Consider the following 18,531-nt stretch of genomic DNA (forward strand, 5'->3'; position numbering starts at 1 on the left):
CCCCCCCAGCCAAGCCCTGCGGGAGGCGCCGCAGCCCCCACCGATCCCACTGCCCATGCGCCCTCCCCCCTCCCCATCCCCGGAACACAGAAGATTTCAGGGCACCTGCTGTGGGCCGGGCCTGGCAGAGCCCCTCCTCAAACCCCTCCCCCCTTTATTCGGGATGCCCACCAGGCTTCTGACCCCTCTGGGCCAACGACTAGCTGTCCCCTTTGCAGTTTGCAGTCGGGAGCCCCACCGGGACAGGCTCCTGGTTCGGTCACGGGGGTCTGCGGAACAAGCAGGGAGCTGTTCCAGGGCTCGCTCTGGAAGGCCAGGATGCTTGGGTCCTCAAAGGAGGCGCAGGCGCCCGGGCTCCCCAGGCTAGCGACGGGGGAGGGGCGCCTGCGGGCGGGAGGCCCATTAGCTAGCTAAGTGCTCCCGGGGAGGGGGGACCGCGCTGCTGCAGGAGGGGGTGAGGCGAAGTGAGGGCAGGGGAGGCAGTGGCTTTTCCTGCACTCCGCTAAGTGCTGCAGGAGTGGGGTGGGGGCAGGGCTCTAAGCCCCCGGCCCAAGCCTGGCCCTCCAGTAGTCCCCTCGTCCCCAACCCTCAGAAACCTTAGTCGGCTGACCCCGGAGGCTCTTCAGCAGCGCCCCCTGCACCCAGTCTCTCCAGCTACACCTCCAATAGCCCCCTTGGGCTCAAGCGCCCTCCCCACCCCCCCAGGAGGGTCCAGCTCAGCGCTCCGCCCCGCAAGTGTCCGGGTACAGGCATGCCCCTGCCCCAGTCCCCCTCTGGCTGCAGTCGCCACCCCGGCCGCCAGGGGGAGCCGACGCGGGGCGGGCGGGCCCGACGCGGTGGGAGGGGGCGGTGCCGCCGCGGCCCCGCCCCCGCCCCGCCCCGCGGGCCCCGCCGATCCCGGGGCCGTCCTGGCCAGACTCGCGGGCGGGCGGGCGCTGACGCCGCGGGGCCGGAGCGGGCCGCGCGGGAGCGCGCCGAGCGAGCAGCGGCGCCGTCGGTCCCCGTCGGGGCTCGGTGGGTCCCCGGCCCGCCCCCGGGCCGGCCATGGCAGGCGCCAGGCCCGGCGTCCACGCGCTGCAGCTGGAGCCGCCCACCGTGGTGGAGACCCTGCGGCGCGGGAGTAAGTTCATCAAATGGGACGAGGTAAGCGCTGGGGGCCCCTGCGTCGCCCGGATCGGGGACACCCTCAGTCAGGCTCGGCCGGACGCCGGGGACCCCCAGACCCGCGTGGCCTGGCCACGGCGCCCCCCGAGCCCAGCCTGGCTGCGCTTTGGAAACTTAAGTTCCCAGTCGTCCCCGTCAGGAAGATTTTGTCCCTCACCCCCCGCCCCAGCCCCTCAGCTACGGAAAATTGGACTTTCCGCTCCTGGACCCCGAGACTTCGAACCCCGATAAATCCCGGCGTCCCCTTTTCACTCGCCATTCCCACCGCTCCCTGCCGGTCTCATGGTGGTTCTCCCAACCCTGGCCTGGTCTCTAGACCCCTGCCCGGCCCTGGCCTCTCTGGCTCGGTGGCCCCCGATCAGGCTCAGCGCACCCCCATTCTGAGTGGGTGCCACCGGGACCCGACTTTTTCTAGTGCCCTGGCCTGAACATTCTTCTCCGTTCATCCCTTCTCCCTCCTGTTCTGGCTGGCACCCCTCTGCCCTGCTTCTGCGCCCTAGCCCAGCTTCTTGCTCAGGTGGGAGCACCGTCACCCCCTATTTGAAACTTTGCCCCCTAAATTCCTCCAGCCCTGGGGAACTTTGCTCTCCACTGTTTAGCATCGGGACTTTGAACCCCCATAAATCCTGACCCCCCCTCATTCTACCTGCCCTGCCCTTGGTGCTTCCCAGATGCCCCGGCCCCCACCTGCGGCTCCCCGCTCGGGCCTGCGCCCCGCTCTCCTTTTCACACGCCCCCTCCTCTGCCCCCTGGGCCCCGCCTTCCCCCGGGCCTCCACCCGGCCTGTCTGAGCTTCCTCGCCGCTCCTTCCCGGTCAGGCCAGAGGCCTGGAAGACTCCGGGCTCCTTTCCGGCTGGGTGGGGCGGGTAGGCGTGGGAGCTGGGGGAGGGGCTGGGGGCGTGGCCGGAGGCAGCAGGTGTGCCGGAGAGGGGTGCCTGGGAGCCCCAGGGGCCAGGGGAGACCCCTTCCCCCAGGCAGGCCTGAAGGGAAAAGTTTCTCCTTTTCCTTCCAGTGTGATAAACCCAAATAAGGAAGTGGAAACAGGGAGAGGGCCCTGGGGGTGGGGTAGGGGTTGCTGACAAGGACTTGGGGCTGGAGAGCAGGGGGCCTGGGCTGCCTTTGAAGGCCAGACCCCTGGGGAGGGGCCGGGGGAGATCCTTGGGACAGGACCCACAGAACTCCCCCCTCCTCACTACTCTGGAGGCCTGAGCCCCAGGGCAGGGAATCTCAGAGAAGGGCTGAGGGTGGGTGGGCGCACAGTGAGGTGGGGAGGCCCAAGCATGCCGAGGTTCTGGGGCCTCCGGTCCCCTCTGCCCCCAGATCAACCTCCTGTCCTTTGTAAGCAAAGCCTGAGATGGGTGGGGCTGATCCAATCTCCATTCTCCCAGAGGAAACTGAGGCTCGAAAGGGGAGACACCTCCAGGCCCCACAGTGGGGTCGTGGCTGAGGCCAGGAGATTGGGAGCCTGGTTCCCTGCGTCCCAGACCACGAGACTCAGGAGCCACGTGGGCTGCATGCAAATCCTGGCACCTCCTCTTGACCTTAGTCAAGCCACGTAACCTCCCTGTGCCTCAGTTTCCTCGTCTGTTAAATGGGAAGAACAGTAGCACAGACTTGCTGAGGTTGTTAGAGGGTAAGCGAGCTCCTGGCTGTGAAGCGCTGGGGGCCGTACCTGGCGCGCTGTCGGCAGCCTGAGGATGAACTGTTGTATTGATCATGTGACAGTCCTTGAGAGCTGCAGTTTGGGGGTGCACCAAGGTGGGATGGGGTCCTCTACTGGCCTGGGGAGCCTGGGGTAGGGGAGTTCTAGCTGTGGCCACTTGGCCACTCGGGCCTCAGCCAGATCTTAGCCCCCGATGACCCCCCCCCCCCCGGCTGCTTGCCCTGAGTCGCACGGGGTGACCCTGGGAGTGCGCCAGGGAGCAGGCCCTTCTCAGAAAATGGGGCCAGTGCGCCTTCCCTGCCCTCCTGCCAGCTGCAGAATTCACCGTCCAGTCCCGGGGGCAGGGTGACTCCCTTTCTGGGGACACTCCGTCCGTGCCCTGTGAAATGGGGTGAGCTGCGAGGCTCTGAGGATGCAGTGGGGTATGGGGTGTAATGGACTTTGAGGGAGCTGTAAGGGTTGCCGGTCGTCATGGGGCCCCGGGGGACACAGAAGGGCTGTGGGGGTCAGACTTCGGAACCCTCTGCTTTCATCCCATAAATATTCCCTAGGGGGCCGAGGGAGGGTTTCGACCGGCAGGGCCCTCTCAGACCTAGAGAAACCAAGCCTGGGGTTGGGGTCTGGCGAAAGCTCCCCAAAGAGGTGGGCCAGACTTCATGGGTAGAGAAGAACAGAAAGGATATCCTGGCAAAGGAACCATGATGCAGAAGCTGGAGGTGGGGAGAGGGTAGTCAGTGGTCCAGGTGACAGCCTTAGGGTGGGAGAGAGGTGAGGCTGGGGGGGACCCCAAATGTCACGCCCAGGACCTTAGCTTTGTCCTGAGGATCTGGGAGCCACACAGGACCTGTGGGCTGGCTGAGGCCTCGTCTTCACTCACTGGCAGAAACAGTGGGGTGGATGGTCCCTGGGGATGCAGGGACCAAGCCTGGGCTGCAGCCCGCCCTCCCTGACCCCTGCTGTCCCCTCCCATCCCCAGGAGGCCTCCAGTCGGAACCTGGTGACCCTGCGCGTGGACGCCAATGGCTTCTTTTTGTACTGGACAGGACCCAACATGGTGAGGGCAGGCACTGTGGCGGCTTGCTCAGGTCTAGGACCCCTACCCCAGACCCCCGACACCCCCGCCAGCCCATGGGTTGGGGCCCGGCTGCTGGCTGACCTCTCCCACGGCTCCCTGGACAGGAAGTGCTAGGGGCGGAGGCTGAGGCTGAGGCTACCGCAGGGGGTGGCCGCTCCCTGGCCTGGCTGGGGAGCTTGGGGGCTCCCAGCTCTGGCCCTGAAGCCTCTCAGACCTCCCCTGGCATCTGGTTTCCCCAGGAAGTGGACACACTGGACATCAGTTCCATCAGGGACACGCGGACAGGCCGTTACGCCCGCCTGCCCAAGGTGAGAGATGGGGCCCAGGCCTCAGGTTGGGGTGAGGCTGTGGGGGATGGGGACATCCCTCCTCACCTTCGGACCCCCCTCTTCAGGACCCCAAGATCCGGGAGGTGCTGGGCTTTGGGGGCCCCGATGCCCGGCTGGAGGAGAAGCTGATGACGGTGGTGGCCGGGCCAGACCCGGTGAACACGACATTCTTGAACTTCATGGCCGTGCAGGACGACACAGCCAAGGTGGGCCGGGGCCGAGGGGTCGTCCCTGGGGAGCCGCCTCCTCCCTTGCCGAGTCGGCCATCACTTAGCGAGCGCCTGTTGTGTGCTGGGCTGTCCCCTGGCCCTATTTCTAATCATCCTCTGACAAAGCAGGATTTAAGCTTTTACTGTGTACCAGACTTGCTTCTGGGCGTGGGCTGCGGCAAGGCCAGCCCTGCTGTCCCCCACTCACCCCCTCCCCCTGGATCCTGACCCCTCAGGTCTGGTCCGAGGAGCTGTTCAAGCTGGCTATGAACATCCTGGCTCAGAATGCCTCCCGGAACACCTTCTTGCGCAAAGCGTGAGCCCGGGGCTGCATCGGGGGGGGGGGGGGCATCGGGGATTCAGGTGGCTGTTCCCAGGGCGTGACCATTCCACCTGCCTCCCCAGATACACGAAGCTGAAGCTGCAGGTGAACCAGGATGGGAGGATCCCGGTGAAGAAGTGAGTGCCCTCTTCCCCCAGCACCTTCTCTCTTGCCCCGCCCTTGGTGACCTTTGCCCCCACTGACCCTAACCCCTCCTGCCTGCTCAGCATCCTGAAGATGTTCTCAGCAGACAAGAAGCGGGTGGAAACTGCGCTGGAATCCTGTGGCCTCAATTTCAATCGGGTGAGGGGGCAGGGCAAGGCGAGGGGTCGCGGTGGGCCCCTGCTCTTTGGGAGCTGGCTGCCCCTGGTTCTCACCCCACACTGCCGGTCCCCAGAGCGAGTCCATCCGGCCCGACGAGTTTTCCTTGGAAATCTTCGAGCGGTTCCTGAACAAGCTGTGTCTGCGGCCGGACATTGACAAGATCCTGCTGGAGATGTGAGCAGGCGGGGCCCACCTCCCAGCCCCCAGGGCTCTGCCTCTGGCCTCTGTTTGGTTCCTGCCAGCCCAGGGAGGGGGTCCCAGCACGCCAGGGCTGTGGTCAAGCTCAGAGCCGTCCTGCCCAGAGTTGTGCTCTGGACAGCGCCATGCTGACCCTGGCCAGAGTTACCTTCATCAGCCCACACTGAGAATGAGGGCCTAGTGGCTCAGATATGTTGTGGGACTTGCTCGAGCTCACAGGGCGAGGGCTGGAGCTGAGATATGGTCCAGGGTCTGGAATCTCAGCATGGCTGGCCAAGAACTCAGTGGTTTCCAAAATCCTTGCTTTGCGATGAGTGGTCATTAGAGCAGATGGGGAAACCGAGGCCCAGAGTGGGCAGCGACTTGCCCAAGTCCCAGTCAGGGGGTGCTGGAGCCAGGCACAGACCTTCCGACACCCTGTCCCGGGGTGAGGGCTTGGAGTGGGGGCTGACGTGGCTTCCCACCACCTCCAGAGGCGCCAAGGGCAAGCCATACCTGACGCTAGAGCAGCTCATGGACTTCATCAACCAGAAGCAGCGGGACCCGAGGCTCAACGAGGTGCTGTACCCGCCCCTGCGGCACTCCCAGGCGAGGCAGCTCATCGAGAAGTACGAACCCAACCAGCAGTTCCTGGAGCGAGGTGAGCGGTGGCCGGGGCCTGGCGGGGGCTGGCGGCAGGGGCCCAGCTGACCCTGCTGATCCCACCCGCCCCCAGACCAGATGTCCATGGAAGGTTTCAGCCGCTACCTGGGAGGTGAGGAGAACGGCATCCTGCCCCTGGAGGCCCTGGACCTGAGCGCCGACATGACGCAGCCGCTCAGTGCTTACTTCATCAACTCTTCCCATAACACCTACCTCACGGGTAAGCGGGAGGGCGGACATCCGCGACCTCTGCCCTCTGGCCCTTGCCCTGCCGCCCTCCTTTTGGTGTGGCCGGTGCTAGACATGCAGGCAGGGAACAGACAGCCTGTCCCGGGAGTGGGTGCATCTCTTGGGTGTTCTGGAAGGCTCCCCAGGGGCAGGGCTCCCGCCCACAGCAGCTGGCTGTCACCTTCTGGGACAGGAGGTGGCTTGGTGCCACAGGTGGGGCAGAGCAGGGCAGGGAGAGGTGAGAAGGGGCCGGGCTAGACCTGGGGGCACAGAGGGAACGTGGGTTGATCCTAAGTGGGCGGGAAGGCCTTCCTGGAGGGTGTTAAGCAGGCGGAGGGGATGCGACCCGGTGTGTCTTTAGAAGGATGACGCCAGGTCCTCTGCGGAGACCGGATGGGAGGCCGGGGGGGGGGGCCTGCTGTCCTCAGGCAGGAGGTTATGGAGGCTATTCCAAAGCAGTGAGGGGCTGTGGGGATGTCGGGGCCGACTCCCTACTTCAGGCTGCGGGGGAGGTGGGTGTTTCTCTGAAAGAGGGTGAGCCCTGGGAAGGGACCAAGCTGCCAGCCAGCACTGGCGGACGCCGACCGGCCCAGCCTGGGTGGGTGCCAGGGGCTGGGAGGCGGGTGCTGAGCTCTGCCCTGGAGACTTTCAGGGGATGGTGCTGGTTCCATAGTGAATTAAGGATTAATTCACTATGTGATTAGGGCTGGGTGAGGCGCCACTGGGGCCGCTGTGCCCCTGGGCTGGCCTGGTCCAGCGCGGGCCCGGGGAGGAGGGCGAGGTACCGGGCTGGCTGGGCGGCCGTGTGGTGATGGAGCCGCGCCTGCAGCGGGGCAGCTGGCCGGGACCTCGTCGGTGGAGATGTACCGGCAGGCGCTGCTGTGGGGCTGCCGCTGCGTGGAGCTGGACGTGTGGAAGGGGCGGCCGCCCGAGGAGGAGCCATTCATCACGCACGGCTTCACCATGACCACCGAGGTGCCGCTGCGGGACGTGCTCGAGGCCATCGCGGAGACCGCCTTCAAGACCTCGCCCTACCCCGTCATCCTCTCCTTCGAGAACCACGTGGACTCGTGAGTGGGCCCCTGACCTGGGGACCCCACACCTGGGCCCTCCGACCCAAGACATCCATCCCAGCAACCTAATATGGAAACCACTGACCTGGGGACCCGCAATTGACCCTGAGACAGTCATCCTCCCATGGCACTGTTGGACTGCTCCTATGACCTCTGACCCTGGGACCTTCTGCTGACCCTGCAGGTCTCTGACCTGCCCTGGGGATTGCAGCTTCACCCCAGGAACCTCTGACCTCTGACCTTGGCCCCACAGGGCAAAGCAGCAGGCCAAGATGGCCGAGTACTGCCGCTCCATCTTTGGGGACGCGCTGCTCATCGACCCACTGGACAAGTACCCGGTACGGGGGTGTGGAGCCGTGGCAGGGTGTGGGGGGCAAGGGCGCCCCTGCAGGCCCTGACCTGTCCCTGCCCACCAGCTGGCCCCAGGCGTCCCCCTGCCCAGCCCCCAGGACCTGATGGGCCGCATCCTGGTGAAGAATAAGAAGCGGCACCAGCCCAGCACGGGCGTCCCCGGCAGCTCCGTGCGCAAGAGGCCGCTGGAGCAGAGCAACTCGGCCCTGAGCGAGAGCTCTGCCGCCACCGAGCCTTCCTCGCCCCAGCTCGGTACGCCCCGGCCCACCTGACCCTCACCCTGACCCTGCCCTCACCTCCCAGCTCGCTGAGCCCAGCCCTCCCCGGGGACGCCCCTTCTGCTCCCGGCCCCTGACCTCCCTGCTCGCCAAGCCATTCACTGCCACTCAGCTGAGTATGGGACCTCTGACCCCTGATCCCATGCTCTCACCTCACTGAATGACACCCCAGTTACATTTGGTTCCATCTGACTCCTGACCCCTCAGCCTCAACCTCCCACCGCACAGAACCCCTCCCCCCAACCAGGTTATGACTCTGAATCTTGACCTCTGACCTCAGGGAACCACATGCCCATGGTTCGGGTGTGACCCAGACCGCTGACCCCTGTCCTGTGGCCCCCACCCAGTTGGTTATAATTCTAGCTGACCCTTTACCTCTCGCTTTGTCGAAGTCCCCCTTACATCTGCCTGCTGACTGTCCCCTCCCTGAGCCCCCTCACTGTGTGTGGCTCCGACTGACCCCTGACTTAGAACCCCACCATGTCAGTCTTCACCCCCACTGTCAAGGCTGTTGTGCCCCAGTTGCTGGCTTCTGACCCTTTTGAGCCACCCTGCCTACTCCCCTGATGGATATAACTCTGGACCCTGACCTTTGACCTGTGACCCCTCTGCACTACCATTGGCTTTAATGTTATCCAACTCCTGACCTCTGCCCTCTCCCCCAGCCGCACTGCCCTGAGAGGACCCCTTCCCCACTGCGTCACCTCCACACGCACTGGGCACAACCCCTCCTGGCTCCTGAGTGTCTCTCTGTGCCCTGACCCCTGACCTCCTGTGGCCCTGTCCTCGGCAGGGTCCCCCAGCTCCGACAGCTGCCCCGGCCTGAGCAACGGGGAGGAGGTGGCCCTCGAGAAGCCCAGCCTGGAGCCTCAGAAGTCTCTGGGGGAGGAGGGGCCGCAGCGGGGCCCCGATGCTCTTGGACCTGTTGACCGCGAGGATGAGGAGGAAGACGAGGAAGAGGAGGAACAGACGGACCCCAAAAAGCCCACCACGGATGAGGTCAGGCCTGCAGGCGGGGAAGAAGGAGAGGCAGTACACATTCATTTCCTAGGCGTTTGCTGAGTGCCTGCTGTGTGCTGGGTCTGGCTGTGATCAGACATTATCCCTGCCCTTCTGAGCGTGTGTGTGGAGAAGGGAGGAGCGGTCTTAGATAAACAGGCATGGAAGCAAGTGTGAAATTATGCTCGTGATGTGGGCCTGGGAGGGGTGAGTCAGGGTGCAGAACTGTGGGGAGGAAGTGGAGTCTGACGTGGGCAGGGATGTTGGGTGAGCAGACCTGAGGAAGAGGGAACAGCAGGTGCATAGGCCCTGTGGCAGGGCCAGAGAATGCAGAAGGAGGAGCAGGGCAGGACAAGGGAGGGTTGAGGAGTGCTGAGGAGTTAGGGTGACAGAAGAGATCCATCATGAGGCCAGACTCAGGAGGAGCCCAGAGTGGGGAAGGGTGTGGGCAAGGGCAGCCGAGCTCAGCATCATGGGTCTTGAGTTCAAGGCTCTTATGAGCCACCTGAGAGGGGATGGCAAGGTGGTAGGTGGAAATGATGGCTGGGGATGGAAATTGGGGGCTCATTTGCATGTGAGTAATTGAACCCCTGGGGTTGGGTGAGGAGTTCTAGTTTCCAACTATGGGGAGGCAGGAAGCCACCCAGGAGGGTGGGGTCCAGGGCACGTCAGTGAGGCTGCAGGGAGAAGGCTGCGGGGCGGATGGGACCAGGACTGACCGAGGCCGTGGAGGGGCCGGGGCCCTTGCCCAGAGCCCCTGGGCAGTGTGATGGCAGCGGTGGGAAGAGGGTCAGCAGCCCCTTTGTGGCAGGGGGCAGGTGAGGGAACTTCCAGCTGATAGCTGGGCGGCATGGCACTGCTGACCCCGTATTCGGGGGTCACAGGGCACCGCCAGCAGCGAGGTCAATGCCACAGAGGAAATGTCGACCCTCGTCAACTACATCGAGCCCGTCAAGTTCAAGTCCTTCGAGGCTGCCCGAAGTGAGTCGGGGGGAGAGGGTGGGAGTGGGAGCCGGCCCGGCCCTGCCAGGCCTGACGCCCTCCCGCCGCCCGCCCCCCAGAGAGGAACAAGTGCTTCGAGATGTCGTCCTTCGTGGAGACCAAGGCCATGGAGCAGCTGACCAAGAGCCCCATGGAGTTCGTGGAGTATCCTTCCGCGTTGCTGGGGCCTACGGGCCAGGGTGGAGGCGCTCGCAGGCCGGCTCATGTCCTCACCCCACTTCTGCCGCCTGCCTGGGGTCCTGACCCTCCAGCACCCGGTGTGGGCTTTGGGCGGGTCTGGGAGACGCACAGGGGCCTGGCTGAGAAGCCGGGGGCCGGAGGGGCAAAGCCCGGGAGGCGGGTTCACAGAGGCCGAGGGTGGGCCCGGAGCCCTGGGCTGGGGGCCGGTGGGGCCAGCCCACCGTGTGGCCCCTGACCGCACCCTCAGATACAACAAGCAGCAGCTGAGCCGTATCTACCCCAAGGGCACCCGCGTGGACTCGTCTAACTACATGCCCCAGCTCTTCTGGAATGTGGGCTGCCAGCTTGTCGCGCTCAACTTCCAGACCCTGGGTGAGCACGAGCCTGCCACAACCCTTAACCTATGGCCTCCGGCCTCCCTGACTTCTGACCCACAGCCCTGCTAATCGGGTCTGAACGGACCTCTGACTCTCTCTGATCCTAGAACCCCACACGGAACAGAGACCTTGGCCAAGCCCCACTCCCGACCTGGGTGACCCTTGAGCCCTCCCCTGTCTGACCTTTCCTGAGTTGGGACCGCTGATGCCATTTGACCTGACCCTAATGATCCCCGGTTCCGCTCTGCGTGGCACGGTCCTGACCCCGTCCAACCTGCTGGCCCTGGCCTCCCCTGTGTCGCCCCCAGATGTGGCGATGCAGCTCAACGCGGGCGTGTTCGAGTACAACGGGCGCAGCGGCTACCTGCTTAAACCCGAGTTCATGCGGCGGCCGGACAAGTCCTTTGACCCCTTCACCGAGGTCATCGTGGATGGCATCGTGGCCAATGCCTTGCGGGTCAAGGTGGGGCTGGCAAGGGCTTGGGCGGGCTGTCCTGGGGGTGCGACTCTCCGCAGCCGCTCACGCTCCCGGCCCCCAGGTGATCTCGGGGCAGTTCCTGTCCGACAGGAAGGTGGGCATCTACGTGGAGGTGGATATGTTCGGCCTCCCTGTGGACACGCGGCGCAAGTACCGCACGCGGACCTCTCAGGGGAACTCGTTCAACCCCGTGTGGGATGAGGAGCCCTTCGACTTCCCCAAGGTGAGCCTGCGCCCCTCCCAGCACAGACCTGCTGGGCTCTTGTGGGGGTGACAGGAACCACGCACACCGGTGGCGGTCGGGGGTCAGAGCTGGGGGTGCCGAAGGCTGGGCCTGTCACCTCCAGGCCCCACTGCAGGTCCTGTGGGTCCCAGGGTCAGGCTCCTTGCCCTCTGTAGGCTGGGAGAAGAGGACGGGTTGGGGGGGTGAGACAGCAGGAGGTCCCATAGTGCCCCGTGAGGAGAGGGTGCAGCTCGTCCCGTCGTCCAGGCAGTAGGGACTTGCCTGAGGTCTCAGCCGCCAGCTCACACCAGCTCTTCCCGCCTCCCAAATGGACTGGACCCCGGCGCCCAGCTGGGGTGGGGCGTGGCCTCAGTCACAGACTCACAGCTCGCTCTGTGGTTTCCAAGCTGGCGATGACCAGACCTGTCCCCCGGGAGCCGTGCCTGGCGGGTCTGCCAGCCTGTCCTCTTAGCTTAGGGCTCTGAGGGTGGCTGGCCACCCCTTTGTCCAGGCCATGCAGGCGCGGGGCAGCTTGTCCGAGGGTCCACTTGAGTGTTGGCCTGGGTGGCTGTGGTCAGCGGGCTCAGTGGCCACCGTGGCCGTGGCTCAGCGTCTGTCTGTGCCCTCAGGTGGTGCTGCCCACGCTGGCTTCACTGCGCATCGCGGCTTTTGAGGAGGGCGGCAAGTTCGTGGGGCACCGGATCCTGCCCGTCTCTGCCATCCGCTCAGGTGAGGCCGTTTGGGCTCTGGATGGCACAGGGGCAGCGTGTGGGGACCCGGTGGGGCGCAGCCACCTTGCCCTCGGGCTCTTCCAGGGTACCACTACATCTGCCTGCGGAACGAGGCCAACCAGCCGCTGTGCCTGCCGGCCCTGCTCATCTACACCGAGGCCTCCGACTACATCCCTGACGACCACCAGGGTGCGCTGGGGGCAGCTGGGGCTGGGCGGGCCTGGCAGGGTGGGGGCGAGGACACCACCAAGGCCTGGGAGAGGCTGAGCTGGTGGCCCGAACTGAGGGTGGTAAACAGATCCGAGGGCGGGTTCTGTGGTCCCTCCTTGAGACCAGAGCTGGCGGGGAAGGTGGGGAGTTCTGTCTCCGAGACCCTCGCCCTCTGCCCCCGCCCAGACTACGCAGAGGCCCTGATCAACCCCATCAAGCATGTCAGCCTGATGGACCAGAGGGCCAAGCAGCTGGCTGCCCTCATTGGGGAGAGCGAGGTGAGCCATGGCAGGTCAGGGGCAGGCGGGAGGCAGCTGGGCTCAGGCCCCCTGGCCCCTGGGGACCCTGGGGTGGGTGGGACGAGGTGATAAGGGCTGACCTCTGGGCCTGGCCCTGGTGGAGAAGCACACTGCGGGCATGGTCCCCCCGACCCCCGCCCCAGCCTGTACCCTCCCATCCCATCCCGCTCCCAGCTGGTGGGCTGGCTCCTCTCCCCGAGTGGGGCTGTTCATGCCTTAGTACAGACACCCACTGTGTGCCCTGGCCCACATCCTTCCCTCTGCCTGGAGAGCCTGTTCCCCTTTCTGGATCCTTCTCTCATCCAAATCAGAATATAAAGACAAGCGAATGCTGGGCGCCGGCTCTCTGCCCGGCTGGGTCTGAGCTCTTTTCACCCACTTGGCTCATATCGTCCTCCCACCACCCGAGTGTGGTACTGCCACCCCCGTGTAAAGATGGGACACTAAGCCTCTGAGTCAAAAGGCCTGGCCTGGGCCTCCAGCCCTCGGCTCTGCCTCGAGTGCTGCCCTTTCGGCACGCTGCACCGGGTGGGCTGCTCAGGAGGCTCAGCGGCCTTGGGTTACTCCTCGTACTTTAAGAAGGTGGGAGCCAGCCCTTTGCATGCTAGAGCCTTCAGGCAGACCTGGGCTGGAAGGCCTCCAGCTACAAGCGGGTCAAAACCAGCCGCTTCATCAGGGCAGTTGGAAGCCACAGAAGCTTTTAAAATGTGGGGTCCTGGGAGCCATGAGCCGAGCAGTGGCTTCTGTGGGGAGGGGTCAGGAGCAGAGGCTGGCCCGCACATCTCGACTTATTCCCCCTGGGGCCTGCGGCAGGCGGGGAAGAGACGCAGGCGGGGAAGAGACACGGCTGCTTGGAGCTGTTAGCGGGAGAGGCTGGTGCCCACTCTGCGGTCATTTCCTTCGTTGATTTAATCAGGAGCTAAGCAACGAGAGAGATGAGCAGCTGTGGGCAAGGGTGGAGGGGAGCTTGGAGCCGGGAGGGAACTTGGGGCTGGGCCAAGGCTTTCCAGAACAATCTGGAAGTTCCTGAGCACATGTAGTGGGGTTTGGCATCCCAGAGATGTGATCTCACATTTTCTCTCCTGCATCCCGTGGGGAAAAGGGTTTTAGAAATGCTTGGTGTTTTTTTTTTTTTGAGGAAGATTAGCCCTGAGCTAACTACTGCCAATCCTCCTCTTTTTGCTGAGGAAGATTGGCCCTGAGCTAACATCCGTGCCCATCTTCCTCTACTTTATACGTGAGATGCCTACCACAGCATGGCTTTTTGCCAAGCGGTGTCATGTCCGCACCCGAGATCTGAACCAGTGAACCCCAGGCCGCTGAGAAGCAGAGCATGCGAACTTAACCACTGCGCCAAGGCGGGCCACCAGGCCGGGCCCAAGAAATGCTTGTTTTACACCTCTTGTTTCTCAGGGACTTGTCCCAACAACCCCACGTTACAGATGAGCAGTCCGGGGCCAGACCGGCTGAGAGATGCTGACCAGGGGCCCTGGGGAGCCCCGGGAGTCTGGGAAGGACAGAAGGGCGTGGAGAGAACAGCATTTCTGGAAGGAGCATCCCGCTTTCTCCCCGCAGGCTCAGGCTGGCCCGGAGACATGCCAGGAGACCCAGTCTCAGCAGCTGGGGTCCCAGCTGACCCCAAACCCCACACCCAGCACACTGGACACCTCCCCCCGCCGGCCCCCAGGCACTGTCACCTCCCCCACCAGTCCGTCCCTCAGCAGCCCAGGTAAGGGGCGCCTGGGGCCTAGGGGGGGCGCTATGGGGAGCAGCTCGCTGTGCCCTCCTCCAGCTTCTCAGTCCCGCCTCTGTTCTCCAGGCCAACGGGATGATCTCGTCGCCAGCATCCTCGCAGGTAGGGGGCGGGACCTGTTGCAGGGCGGGGCCTATTCTGGAGGCGGGGCCACCACGGGAGGTAGGGCCGCTCCTGGCTAGCGTGTGGTGCTCCTGCTGGGTTGGCGCCCCGCCCCCGCCCAGCCTGCCTTTGCTCTGCTGCTCACAGAGGTGGCCCCAGCCCCACTGGACGAGCTCCGAGGCCACAAGGCTCTGGTGAAGCTCCGGAGCCGGCAGGAGCGAGACCTGCGGGAGCTGCGCAAGAAGCATCAGCGGAAGGCCGTAGCCCTCACTCGCCGCCTGCTCGACGGCCTGGCCCAGGCTCGGGCCGAGGGCAGGTGCCGGCCCCGGCCAGGTGGCCTGTGAGTGTCCAGCCTGCCTGTGTGTGAGTGTGCTGTGTGTGTTGATGTGAATACAGGGTGTGTGCGCATGTGGGGTTCGGCACTCGGTGGGCGCGGAGGGACGGGGGGGTTGCCGCTCGACCCCCAGGGGGGAGGGTATAGTACAAGGAAGAAAGGAGGCTTCCCACACTGGGTCCCACCGTCTTTCTGCCAGGGAGTGACACCTCTTTTGAAGTCCCCTGGGAGAGACTGATGCCCAAACAGGCTCCCATCATTCGGGCGGAGCGAACGGGCCTCCTGGTTGGCATAACAGACCCTGCCCCCCCGGCTGGTGTCTGCTACTGCCTGATGGGATACGCCCTGTCCCCCACTGCCCCCCAAGTCCATGTGATGACCCAAGCATCACCCAGAGGGTCCTTCTGACAGAGGCGGGGAGGACGAGAAGGAGGAGGAGAAAGAGGTGAAGCACTATCAGGAGTTCCAGAAAAGACAGGTGCAGAGTCTGCTGGAGCTGAGGGAGGCCCAGGCCGACACAGAGAGCAAGTGGAGGCTGGAGCACCTGCGACAGGTGAGGGGGGCATGTGGTGGTGAGGGAGAGCCACCTCCTGGACAGACCCGTCATCCTCCTGTGTCACCTTTGGCCACCTGTGTCCACAGGCTCAGCAGCGGCTCAGGGAGGTTGTCCTGGATGCACACACAACCCAGTTAAAGAGGCTGAAGGAGACGAACGACAGGTGACAGCCAAGGATCCTGTGTGGGTGGGGCCAGGGCCTCCCTGCTGCCAGGAAGAGGGTAGAGCCCCCTGTCCTGCCACTGACCCTTCCTCTTCCCCCACTGGCTCCTCCAGGGAGAAGAAGGAACTGCAGAAGATCCTGGACAGGAAGCGCCACAACAGTATCTCGGAGGCCAAGACAAGGGAGAAACATAAGAAGGAGGCGTAAGGGCGTCGGGGCCGGGAGCCATTTGGGCGCTGGGCAGGCAGGGCTGGGTGCCTGGGCACTGAGCCCATCCTGCCTTCTCCTCTGTAGGGAACTGACCGAGATCAACCGTCGGCACATCACTGAGTCGGTCAACTCCATCCGTCGGGTGAGTGAGGCTTGGGCGTGACTGTAGCCTACCCTTCTTTCCTGGGTCCTGAGATACCCACCTCGGGGCCTGGACTGGAGCTACACTGCCCCAAGGGGCTTCTAGAGTCTTTCCCTTTGGGCCCCACTGCCCCCTGGCTTTGGAGTTTGAGCCTGGGACGTTTGCTCTAAGGGTCATCTCAGAACCCTGGCCACACACCCTGGGTGCCTGCACCTGCCTGATACTCTGCCCAGCCAGAGCCGCAGGGCCCCAGCCCCTCCCTTAGAGACCCTCAGCTGAGCCCCTCCCCGTCCCCCACAGCTGGAGGAGGCCCAGAAGCAGCGGCAGGAGCGCCTTGTGGCCGGGCAGCAGCAGGTCCTGCAGCAGCTGGCAGAAGAGGAGCCCAAGGTGAGGCCTTGGTGAGGCGGGCGGGCGGGCGGGCAGCAGCAGGGTGCTGGTGGCCTGGCCTCGCTGTGATCTCCTCCTCCCCCCGCAGCTGCTGGCCCAGCTGGCCCAGGAGTGTCAGGAGCAGCGGGCAAGGCTGCCCCAGGAGGTCCGCCGGAGCCTGCTGGGCGAGACGCCGGAGGGGCTGGGGGACGGGCATCTGGTGGCCTGTGCCAGCAACGGTCACGCGCCCGGGAGCAGCGGGCACCTGTCTGGTGCTGACTCGGAGAGCCAAGAGGAGAATACGAAGCTCTGAACGGACTGAGCAAGAGGTGGCCACAGGGCCGGGGTGGGGCACTGGGCGGAGGGCAGGCGGCTAAGACACTAATGCTTTTTTTTTTTTTTGAGTTTTTATCTTTAGAAATTTTATTTTTTTAAATTGGGGCGAGCACCCATGCTAACTGCCTTCCTTCACCCTCCTGGGTCCCTTTAGTCCCCAGCCCCTCCGTCCTGCCCTCAGTCCTCGGAGGATACTGGCTCACTCCAGGCCAGCCGGGCCGTGGTCGGGGCCTCGCTCCCCATGACACCCACAGCCCAGAGTGGGAGTGGTCTCCCTCACTTCCCCAGGGAACACTGGGTGGAGACTTGGAGCTCTGGGAAGTAGGGGTCACTTTCTTTCTCTGTTCGTTGGGGATTTTTTTACATGAATAAAAGTGGATTTCAGGGACCCTGTGTGACGCGTGGTTGGGGTGGGGCAGTGCCGGAGAGGACTGGGGGCCCTAGGTCTGGCTCCACCACTTCTGGGGCCTCAGTTTCCTCGTCTGTAAAATGGGCTTGTGGGCATTGTGGGGTTGAGGTCAGGCCCCCAGCGGAGGGTTGCTGGGTTTGAACCTTGAGACCTCGTAGCCCGCGGCCCCCAGATCTTCCCAGCGGCACACCTGACACCTGACGTCAGCGGCCTCTGGCCTCCCCAGGCTTTCCTGCCTCTGTGCCCTCTGTCCCTGGGCTGTCACTCCCCCTGCCCCCTCCCCCATTACTTTCCTCCCTCCTGGGCTCTTGTCCTCCCTTCTCGGAGGTTCAGGCCTCTGCTTCAGGAAACCTTCCCTGCCCCCCCTTCCTGTTGCCTGATATGACCCGAGGCCCAGCACCTTCCGCCGAGGCTGCCCTGGGCCCCACACAGGCAGTTGACTCTGTTGGGGGCTGGATTGGCTAAGGATGGAGCTGGGCAGCTCACCACCTGCTCAGCATCAGGGACCTGGGCTCTCAGTGACAGGTGGGAATTGGGTAGGCCTGGCAGTGACCCTTGGGAGAAGGGAAGCTGACAGCCACAGACACGGGGCTGGGAGGCCCAGCAGCCCCTCATCCCTGTGAGGGAGATGTTCTGCCTGTTTTACAGATGAGGAAACTGAGGCCCAGAGCAGAAGTCATGACGTCCTGACGTGGAGGCAGGTGGGCCTGGACCCTCCATGGCAGACTCCGCGGCCCGCCTGGAAGACCTGCTCTGTGCCCCACTCCTGCCTCAGGACCCCGAGGAGAGGCAGAGACCCCGCGGCGAGGCTGCGGCGGGCTTGGTGGCTGGGTCAGGCTGGCACTCCTTCAAGGCCTCTCCCAGCTTCCTGGTGCTTCCCGGGCTGCCTGCCGGCCTTCCTCCTCCAGAGGAAGGCAGCCTCTTATCTGGGCTTATCTCCTGCCAATTGACTGTTTTCTTTCTTTGTTTTTGCTGCAGCCTCAGGCAAACAGATGGGGTGGGGAGGCCTCGAGTAGGGCGGTCCCAGGGCTGGGGACCTCTGCCCTGGGCCCTACTTCCTCAGGGTTAATTCTGGGGCCAGGCTTTGTCCTACCCCCAAATCGGCCCATTGCATTCCGGGTCCAGGCCTCTCAGCAGCCAGCTCCTGTCTTCCTGACTCCACTCCCGTCCACTTAGGGGAAACACTGTATGTCAGTCCCCGGGTGCTCAAAGACCAGGCTCAAGTCCAAACTCCTGCGTTTGACATTCGAGCCCCTCAGAAGCCTGGCCTTTGCTGCTCCCCCATCCTTCCATGGGACCACTCTCCCCTCTGCCCGGAATGACACCCCCTGCCCCATTTCTCCCTTCAAGTCCCAGCTCTAACTCACCTCCTCCCTGAAGCCCTCCTGACTTTCCCCTGCCGGGGGAAGCCCCGGTTCCGTCCCCCCCCGTTATAGCACCCATCTGCCGGTAACCCTACTCTCCCCTTGTCAGGAAGCTCAGGAGGGCAGGGGCCGTGGCGGATTTCATCCCTGTACGCCCAGTACAAAGCACTGGCTGGTCTATAGGGGGCGCCAATAAATCTTTGTGGACGTGAGCTCCGAGCGGCTCCCGGGTCCTGGTGAAGCTTCCCCGGCCCCCTGGTGACGCCTCCCAGCCCTCGGCCGAGCCTTCCGCCGCCCCCTCCCCCGCCCCGCGCGCCCTGCCAACTCCCTGAGCGGCGCTGGCCCCAGGCCGGCCGCACAGTAGCTGCTCCAAAGGACTGACCCACATAGGAACAAATGACCCTCCCTGGGGGCCGGCGGCGCCGTTTGCCCAGCGCGGAA

At 64.4% G+C, this 18,531-nt stretch overlaps 1 protein-coding gene across 2 annotated transcripts; it reads left to right on the plus strand.

Annotated features, from left to right (window-relative positions):
- Positions 1–904: 904 nt before the first annotated feature.
- Positions 905–18,302, plus strand: PLCB3 (phospholipase C beta 3). Of its 2 annotated transcripts, XM_070565373.1 has the most exons (32): positions 905–1,143; positions 3,804–3,881; positions 4,142–4,210; positions 4,297–4,437; positions 4,677–4,756; positions 4,846–4,899; positions 4,990–5,065; positions 5,160–5,260; positions 5,758–5,924; positions 6,000–6,146; positions 6,984–7,224; positions 7,481–7,565; positions 7,644–7,830; positions 8,650–8,855; positions 9,740–9,836; positions 9,917–10,001; positions 10,285–10,409; positions 10,723–10,877; positions 10,954–11,115; positions 11,745–11,844; positions 11,931–12,035; positions 12,243–12,334; positions 13,931–14,084; positions 14,175–14,210; positions 14,358–14,550; positions 14,956–15,097; positions 15,187–15,263; positions 15,377–15,466; positions 15,558–15,615; positions 15,916–16,002; positions 16,091–16,310; positions 17,375–18,302. In XM_070565373.1, the coding sequence occupies exons 1-31, from the start codon at positions 1,045–1,047 to the stop codon at positions 16,292–16,294; spliced, it is 3,693 nt and encodes a 1,230-aa protein (XP_070421474.1). In that variant the 5' UTR covers positions 905–1,044; the 3' UTR covers positions 16,295–16,310; positions 17,375–18,302. The 2 variants fall into 2 exon arrangements, with proteins under 2 accessions (XP_070421474.1, XP_070421473.1); XM_070565372.1 differs by lacking the exon at positions 17,375–18,302 and having other exon boundaries at positions 16,091–16,705.
- Positions 18,303–18,531: the final 229 nt, after the last annotated feature.

This window comes from Equus przewalskii, chromosome 11 (genome assembly GCF_037783145.1).
Source record: "Equus przewalskii isolate Varuska chromosome 11, EquPr2, whole genome shotgun sequence".
Lineage (NCBI taxonomy): Eukaryota > Metazoa > Chordata > Mammalia > Perissodactyla > Equidae > Equus > Equus przewalskii.